Source organism: Schistocerca americana, chromosome 3 (assembly GCF_021461395.2).
Source record: "Schistocerca americana isolate TAMUIC-IGC-003095 chromosome 3, iqSchAmer2.1, whole genome shotgun sequence".
NCBI classification, from domain to species: Eukaryota; Metazoa; Arthropoda; class Insecta; order Orthoptera; family Acrididae; genus Schistocerca; species Schistocerca americana.
The window spans coordinates 554,231,911-554,241,652 of record NC_060121.1 but is presented as its reverse complement, the minus strand read 5'-3'; the positions used below and the strand labels follow the sequence as shown (position 1 = coordinate 554,241,652).

Here is a 9,742-nt window from a genome sequence, read left to right as displayed (position 1 = left end):
ATTCTGAAGTCATCCATGCATTGGAATGATCTCCGTAAATTGCAAGAAAATTAAAATGCATTTTAAACCCTAATTTTTTGTACTTGCCAAAAATGCAAGGAGACAACATGTGGTCACCTAAAGCATTTGAAAACAATTAAACTGTCAACTGATCCTTTATTTATTTATTTTTTTAATATTAAAACCTTTGACTCGCTTTTCATCTTTACCTGCCAAAGCTGAACTAGGCAAACAACACCAAAGTAGACCTGTTTCGTAGGCATTGTGGATCTGACTAGGAGTTAAGTTGTGCAAAATGTTTCTTTGTATTTTTTGTATTTTTCAGCTGCATTTTGGTCTGCTGATCGTAATTCTCACTTATGTCAAGTTTCCGAATTCCATGACAAGTTTTGAATCAGTGCAGCCAACTGTAAGAAAATGCACATTCAGTTTCTGCCAACCCAGTGAATTTTTATCTCAACAATGGAAAGGTCTGTTCATATTTCACTCGACGCCATCCTTTAAACAGTCGCCATTGAATATGGATGTGGAAATGTATTAATAATTGCTTGAATAATTGGAAAAATTGATGGAAAGAATAGTTGAGAAAATTTTGAAGGTAATTAATGAATCTGTACACAATCTTGGGTGAATTTTAACTGATGCCAGTATCAACAGACATTGAATATAATTACATTCAAGGTCAATAAACATCATTTGCATTATGTATTGCTGCTTCCAGTAGTGTGTGGTACCAAATGATGACCACAACCATTGAAATTGTCAATCTGTCTAAGTTCTTAAATACACGTAGCACAATATTTTTAGTATAAGTAAACCACATTCTATACGTGCCTATCGAGTCTGAGTTGTGTTTAGCCTTGTGTGTGACAATGTCGATACAGGAACGTTCCAAAAGATACAGCGTTAATTAATTGCCTGCACCAAACCTCTTTATGCAGGATCTGGGCTGCGAGTGAAATGATGAACAGATAGGAGTTGAAATTATAACTGGTGAATAAGTATTCCTTTTCTAACAACTTTTTATAATACTTTTAGCAAATGGTTAAAATACACATTTTTAACGATGCTGGTACCACAGATCGAAGCGTACATCCATATGCTACCATTTCCCGAAATAAAGGGGTGAAAATAGATGAATTAATAAACTGAAAAGTGTATTTCTTACTTTGTTTCATACAGATATTTAATGGCATATCAAAATATATTGAAACAGTAATAAATAATGTAGTTCATGAAATAAGTTCGTGGCTTGTGGAAAATAATTTGATGCTAAATCACGGTAAGACTCAGTTATTACAGTTTCTAACACAATTCAACAAGAACCAATATTTTGATCAGACAGAATAGGCATATTATAAGCGAGACGGAACAGTTCAAGTTCCTAGGTGTTCGGATAGATAGTAAGCTGTTGTGGAAAGCCCATGTCCAGGATCTTGTTCAGAAGCTAAATGCTGCTTTATTTACCATTAGAACAGTATCTGAAATAAGTGACACTTCAATACGAAAAGTAGTCTACTTCGTATATTTTCATACGCTTATGTCGTATGGTATTATTTTTTGGGGTAATTCTTCTGATTCAAAAAGGGTATTTTTGGCTCAAAAACGGGCTGTTCGAGCTATATGTGGTGTAAGTTCGAGAACCTCTTGTCGACCCCTATTCAAAAATCTGGGAATTCTGATATTGCCCTCACAGTATATATTTTCTTTAATGTCATTTGTTGTTAGCAATATTAGCCTATTCCCAAGAGTCAGCAGCTTTCACTCAGTTAATACTAGGCACAAATCAAATCTGCATGTAGAATGCACTTCCTTGACTCTTGTGCAGAAAGGAGTGCAGTATTCTGCTGCATCCATTTTCAATAAGCTACCACAAGAACTCAAAAATCTTAGCAGTAGCCCAAACTCTTTTAAGTCTAAACTGAAGAGTTTCCTCTTGGCTCACTCCTTCTATTCTGTCAAGGAGCTCCTGGAAGAGCTAAAAAATTAAGCAAATTCCAGTGTTACATTGTTGATTTTCTTCATTTAAACTTACGACTTGTCACCTGAATATGTTTTTTTATATTTCATTTTATCTGTTTCTAATATCGTGTTATAATTTCATGTATTGACTCGTTCCATGACCATGGAGACTTCTCCTTAATTTGGTCCCACGGAACAATAAATAAACATTGACCTTGCCACAAAACTACTCATTTAACTTTTGGCTGTGTCTTTGGTCCATAGCTCATTCAGTTTACACATAGCTTATATATAAGGAAAGAAAGAAAAATAATGACTCAATATGACCTGTATGCCTTAAGACATCAATTTTGAGTGTTAACATACTGTGGTTACGGACTTCTGCTTTGGACTTGTTTTGACAGCAGTTCAAATGGCTCTGAGCACTATGGGACTTAACATCTGGGGTCATTAGTCCCCTAGAACTTAGAACGACTTAAACCTAACTAACCTAAGGACATCACACACATCCATGCCCGAGGCAGGATTCGAACCTGCGACCGTAGCGGCCGCGCGGTTCCAGACTGAAACGCCTATAACCGCTCAGCCACACCGGCCGGCTTTGACAGCAGTTAACAAGCAAGAGTGTCATCATATGTTTACTGCCCTAATGACCAGTTCAGTGCTTTGGTATTGTGCACTTATTTTAATTCAGTAAATTCAGCTGCTATAACAATAGTAATTTTCAAATCTACTTCTTTGGCTATATGATTTCTGTTACCATATAACATTAAGTTGTTGGCAAGTCTTGAAAATTAACAGATTTTAAAAAACATAGTTACCAGCTATGTGTTAGCATATTCTTTTTATGGGAAAAATGGGGAAACTAAAAACCAGACCTAGGATTGCTTGAGTTGCAGATCAATAGCTATTAATCTGGGACATTAACTTTATGCGGACTTCCCTCAAAAGCAGATGCACTGGGTTTTGTGTTACCCAAGTTATTGCTTTTGTAGTTGCACTACACTTCAATAAAAGTCAGCCAACATGCTACAGGTTACATCAATTTTCTCTCATAAAAAAATATTTTTTTTATGAAGCAGGTTATTTACTTAGTCATAAAACTTTTATAAATAAGGGTTTCTTCTTATGCTGATGGTTTTTCTTCCTTAGTAGCAAAAGGATTTATTCTTGACAGCCATGAACCTCCACTGAAATAAAACAAAATTTTAGTTTGAATGATATATTACAAATGAGATTAAAAATTTCATGTAAGATGAATTTTATGCAGCTCCATACCTTTCCTTTGGGACAATTTTATCAGTGACTAGAGTTTCTTCTAGTAATTCAGCAAGCAGTTCAGCCCTGAACTGATGCTTTAGGGGCTTTGGCTCAGACATAGCCTCATCTGACTGTTTGAGTTTTCTGCAGGCTTCACGATAGGTCAGACCATACCACTCAATTTCCTCTTCAGTGTACTATTAACGACAGAATTCCATACAATCAAGAAAACAGCAGAACAGGGTGAAACACTTATGAAATAGTAAGCTGTAAGAGGATTCCTCAAATTTTATTAGGGTAAATTAGATGATAAGATTTTTTTGAGAGGCTGATGGAAGCAATGTAACAATGCAATAGAGGGAAGGCTTGGTGAAAGGTAAAATGGCTGGACAGCAAACTCATTGATTAGGACAGGACACAAATCTGAGACTGAAGGAAGAAAAGCGACACTTATGTAAACTAAAGGAACAAACCCAATTTCAATGCACACCATATGTGAATTATATATCTTTACATCACTATGGTCAAAATAGTGTTGTGGGTGCCGTATGTAATATCCAACACTTACCACAAAGTAGTAATTATAATTTCAGTTTTTAACATGTTGAAACTACTTACAATTATTCAGCTAATGAGATAACACACGCAAAGAGAAAAAGAACCAGCAAGAGAAAACTGCAGAATAAACATCAATGTAGCTTGTAAAATTTTACCGATTTCAAATAATGACCATAATCTTCATGTATCTGTTTCTGCTTTTCAGAGTTATCAGTGTGATAATCTTTCTTCAGCAAAGCTGTTAGAAGCTGTCGCTTAACTCGTACTGCTAGCTCTGATTTTAGATCACATGCAGGGGTCTACAAAATACAAAAGTAATAGTTATATACACAACATTAACCAAAAATCAATAAATATTGGGCAGCAAGAATATTGTTTCTCTGTAAAAACTGATGGAACATAACAAAAAAATAACAAATTTGCTAGATAAAGTAGTACCTTCAAAATATAGTGGTCAAATCCACAATTCTTGTGGATCAAGTTTATTGTCCTTTCAGTGACAACAACAGACATATATTTATCCAAGATTTCACTATACACAACTGATCGTTTTAAATTCGGAGTCCAGAAGTATGGATTTCTTCTGACAGTTCGTTTCTTCTTTGTGAAACCTTGGATAACACCTTCTCCACCCCAAAGTCCCTTATGACTTTCAGCTGGATATTTTACAGGAATTGGTACATTTTGTACTGGAGTTCTGTAAATTTTATCACAATTGATTAATTTCAGTGTCAAAAGTTAAGGGAGGCTAATAAAACCAGAACTAATTTTATAATACACTGAAATGTGCAAAGGTTATACTTCGGGTTACATAATATAAAGCTCTTAGTCCACATTAAGGTTGCATGAAAGAATCATTATTGCCGGCATAAGAGAAAACATATTCTGTTGGTAAAATACAATCAGGCAAGTCAGCAGCACTTTGAATGTCAAAATCAAAGATTGTCTCAAAATGAAGACAAACAAAAGGGTGCTGATATGATACAAAGAGAGGGGGGTGAGGAGGGGAAGTCCTTTGATTTAGTAAATCAAACATATTTCAATGCACAATTACTCTGTTAATATCAGGTGACTATGATGCATTCAAACTGCTGCCCAGAGATGCCCATGCACGTAGTGGTGTTGCAAACAAATGCCTTACCACACAATAACAGGTATCTATTTACATGTAAAATAAGAGAACTGATGATGACATATTTTTATCACAGTACTATGATTTCTTGTACTTGCTCTTTTGTTTTCTGATCTTAATAAAATATCACGAACTTTGTTGCTGTTGGTCCCCAACAATTACTTATTTGCAAACATGCCAAATGAAAGTATTTATCACTTCTGCACTGCCATGTGGTGTTCCTTCTGCATCAATATCACGGACAATACAGCTAGTACTATACATTCCTATCTATGTTTGTTACATAATAAAACAATGGAAAATCCAGGATGGAATGTAACAATATTATGAAAAGGAAAGTTGCTACTCACCATATAGCGGAGATGCTGAGTTGCAGATAGGCACTACAAAAAGACTGTCACAATAGACAACACACACACAACTCACACACAACTGCAGTCTCAGGCAACTGAACCCATAGTGTGTGTCATTTATTGTTGATGAAGGCCTTACTGGCCTAAATCAGTGTGGTTTCAGTTGCCTGAGACTGTAGTTGTGTGTGAGAGCTGCATTTGCATGAGACAGAGAGATATTTGTGTGTGTGTGTGTGTGTGTGTGTGTGTGTGTGTGTGTGAGAGAGAGAGAGAGAGAGAGAGAGAGAGAGAGAGAGAGAGAGAGATTGTTTACATAGGCCTTAATGGCCAAAAGGTTCATTTGTGACAGGTTTTTTTTTTGTTGTGCATAACAGCGGCTCAGTATCTCTGCTATATGGTGAGTGACAACTTTCCCTTTCATAATTTTGTTACATAATATGTGTTTCAAGTGATATAGAAAGTATGTAAAAATTCAGGTGCCCAGTACCTAGAATACACCTGTAATCTTCCTGTGCATAATAGAGATGATGCTTCATCCCATCTATTCTCTCATCACTGAAGTAGTAGCAGTCTGGTAAGTATAATGACACTGCCAGGCCTTTATTTTCCAGGAGTTGTTTTGCTATCTTGCGCAGCAGGCTGAATTGTCCTGAGAGCTGCCTGGAGGAATTTACTGTGAAGTAACATCTCTGCCTCTATCTCATATTGAAAACAAACATCCAGCTTATAATTAAGTACCATTGTCCAAATTCATGTCTTACCCAGATGCAGAATTTTGCAGCAGTGTTGCTCACAGCTGGAAGCCACAGCTGCATTAATTTCAGTGTTACTGTTATAATCTAACTTCTGAAATTGTGCATCTATAAATCACTTACTCTAAACCACTCAATGTGAAATGTCCAGATATTAATCATTATGTTTGAAGGCTAAGAACCATGTCAGTTTTCAAATAATCAATACTATACCTTTTGAACATTAGCCTCTTCCTTAAAATCATTCCAGATATTTTAATGGCATATCACCATCTTTCAAGAGTTCTATACATTGTCCTGCAGCAATAAAATTTTAATTTAATCTGCAGACTATTGACAAGAAGTATTTAATATTTTACCTAACTCTGGTGGATCAACAACAGTTTGATTCTTATATATGAGTGGTGTATGATGTTGACCACACTCATTCTGCCCTGATAACTCTCCCATAATTGATCATATAGTTTTAATTTTGTTCTGAGAGCTTTCTATTATTTTGGTGTAATGCCTTTTTTTAGCCTGTCTCGTGATATTCCTAATTTTTCTCACATTGTACCTATAAATTTGATAACAATCTATGAAGATATTGTCCATGATAATGTTTCTGTTTCGTTTCACTCTTGGAAAATATACTGACTGCACCAGGTTGTAAAATTTAAGTAATTCCATTGCATTTTTTTCTCTGGAAAATCAAAGTTTGTATTGAAATACTCACAAAAATCAACAGTTCTTCCTAAAGAATTGACCCTGCAACAGTGTCAAAACAGGAGAGGAAAACTCTGTAGTCTCAAAAGGGGGACATATTCAAGCCCATACCCTCTCAGGGGACACCGCCTTATAGTAGGCACCTTCAGTGCCGGGCGGGAGGGTTTGCGTGCTTCGGTGAAGTCGAGAGCTATGCCGGCGGTAGCATAGCTACTGGCAGGGTCTCCCAAGCCGGACTGGTCCCGACAGAGGAGCCAGACAAAGTGTGTCCCACAACATAGGGCAGGGAGGGCTCTAGAGGCGTAGTGAAGCCAGCTTCCCTAGAGGAGTAAACCTCATACAAATCCTGGTCCTCCAGTTTGGGGGTTGGGCATGGGGCTAATAACCCCATACTGTAAAAAAAAAGAATATTACGGAAATTCAACAGAAGCCTCGGAAACTGGATGGAAAGCATGTATCACGACCCCGGCAAAGGAAACGGATAAAGGATCTAACAGTAGCATCATGGAATGTGAGGACAATGCTTCAGCCTGGAAAGATGAAAGAAATAGCTAATGAAATTTTAAAATTTAAATATGATATTGTAGGGCTACAGGAAATAAGATGGCAGGGGAATGGGCAGATAGATAAACCTGAGTACTCGTTGGTATATAGTGGACCAGAAGAAAGAACAGGCCAACTTGGAACAGGGTTTATAATAACTAGGGAAGTTAGGAAAAGCCTTCTAGAATTTGAACCCATAAATGAAAGGATGTGCAGACTCAGACTAAAAGGTAAATTTAGGAATATATCAATAGTTAATGCACATGCACCAACAGAGGAAAAAGAGGATATAATTAAAGAACATTTCTACGAAGACTTGGAAAAAGTATACGGTGCAGTACCTAAATATGACCTGATGCTAGTAATAGGAGATTTTAATGCAAAAATAGGGAGGAATGAACATCTGTATGGGGTTTCTGGAAAATATTCACTACATGAAGAAAACAATGAGAATGGAGACTTATTATGCCAATTCGCAGCAAGGAATAATATGATTATTAAAAGTACCTGCTTTCCGCATAAAAGGATCCATCTGGGAACTTGGAAGTCTGCAGCCAATGGAGTAGTCAATCAGATTGATCATATTTTAGTGATTGCACGCCACTCCACGTCAGTTACGGATGTACGGAGCTGCAGAGGACCAAACTGTGATTCAGACCACTTTCTGATAAAATCAGTCTTGAGAGAGAAACTGTCACTAACAAATGGCAACAGAATGGGAAAGATGATGAAATGGAATACAGACAAACTGAACATCCCCGATGAAGTAAAAAAATACCAAGCAACACTAAGCAGAAAGTTGAGCAATGAAGAGACCACAGAAGGAGTAGATGGAAGGTGGAACAGGTTTGAAAAAGCCATTAAGGATGCTGCAGAGGAAATAATAGGCATAAGAAGGAACAGAAGAACCCAGGAGTGGTTTGATGAAGATTGCAGGTCAGCAATGGAGGAAAAGAACAGGGCAAGAACAAAAATGCTACAGAGAGAAACCAGAAATAATATGGAACAATATAGAGAATTAAGGAGAAGAGCTAACAGACTGTGCAAGAGAAAGAAAATAGAGTGGAATAAGAAGAAATTTCAAGAACTAGAAGAACTAAAGGAACAGAGTGAAATAAGAAAGTTCTATCATGCCATAGGCAAAATGAAGAATAGATTCCAATCAAAAACAATGGCCTGTTCCAGTAAAGATGGGAAAATGATAAGGGAGGAAGAACAGATAGTGGGAAGATGGGCAGAATATTTCAAAGATACACTAAGCACCAGCCTAGAAGATGAAGAGACAGCTGCACAGGAGGGAAGAGTGGAGCTGGAAGTAGACAATGAAACCAATGAGGCAAGAAAACCAACACTACAAGAGGTCTCCCAGGCTGTGCACAAGTCAAAAAACAATCGAGCCCCTGGGGAAGACAGCATAATTGCTGAATTAATAAAAACTGGTGGTGAGGCTGTAATAAAGGAACTGCACACATTAATATCAGATATATGGGAAACAGAAACTATGCCAGATAATTGGAAAATTGGAATAATAGTCCCCATTTATAAGAAAGGGGACAGAACAGCATGTGAAAACTATAGAGGTGTAACACTCCTAAGTACAGCTTATAAGATCTTCACAAGTATATTAAACGAAAGGATACGGAAGTGTGCAGAAGGCATACTAGGGGAATATCAGTGTGGCTTTCGACCGGGCAGAGGAACAACTGATCAAATATTTGCGATAAGGCAAATGATGGAAAAGTTCTATGAATATGATATAGATCTGCATTTCTTATTCATCGATTTCAAACAAGCCTTTGACAGCATAATTCGGCAAGAACTATACAGAGTACTGAAAGAAGTTGGTATATGTGCTAAATTAATAAGACTAATCAGAATGACAATGACAGAGACAAGAGCAAAAGTAAAGGTCCTTAGCAGAACAAGTGAGAGCTTTGACTTTAATAAAGGTGTGAAGCAAGGGGATAGCCTCTCCACTGTCCTATTCAACATTGCCCTGCATAGTGCAGTAAATAAAATCAACAAAAGAGGCACCATATTTATGAAAACTAGCCAGATATGTGCATACGCTGATGACATTGCTATAGTAGGAAGAAATACCAATACACTCCTAGAAACATACCGGGCAATGGAAACAGAAGCCTTAAAAATTGGCCTCATAGTAAATGTAAACAAAACAAAATATATGGTAATGTCACAATCTGAGGCCAGAAGAACCCCTAAAAACCTAAACATCAATGGGAAATGCTTCAATGGAGTGTCCTCTTTTAACCATTTGGGAGCCCTAATAACAAATGATAACAGTATTGGAAAGGCTGTAAGGGAAAGAATACAAGCAGGAAACAGAGCTTACTTTGCAAATATGCAGCTTTTCAAAAGTAGCCTTGTTACAAGAAAAACTAAATTGCTAATATATAATTCCCTAGTCCGCCCAGTTATCACATACGGCTCAGAGGTATGGACATTGACAGGACACG

At 37.0% G+C, this 9,742-nt stretch overlaps 1 protein-coding gene across 1 annotated transcript in view; it reads right to left on the bottom strand.

Moving 5' to 3' along the window:
* Positions 1-2,627: 2,627 nt before the first annotated feature.
* LOC124605207 (39S ribosomal protein L28, mitochondrial) overlaps positions 2,628-9,742 on the bottom strand; it is a 38,745-nt gene continuing 31,630 nt past the window's right edge. Inside the window, exons 3-6 of the mRNA XM_047136745.1 lie at positions 4,219-4,477; positions 3,936-4,079; positions 3,241-3,419; positions 2,628-3,152 (exon numbers count right to left, since the gene is read on the bottom strand). Of these exons, the coding sequence (XP_046992701.1) occupies positions 3,089-3,152; positions 3,241-3,419; positions 3,936-4,079; positions 4,219-4,477 (646 nt within the window). The 3' untranslated portion in view covers positions 2,628-3,088. The remainder of the gene's footprint in view (positions 3,153-3,240; positions 3,420-3,935; positions 4,080-4,218; positions 4,478-9,742) is intronic.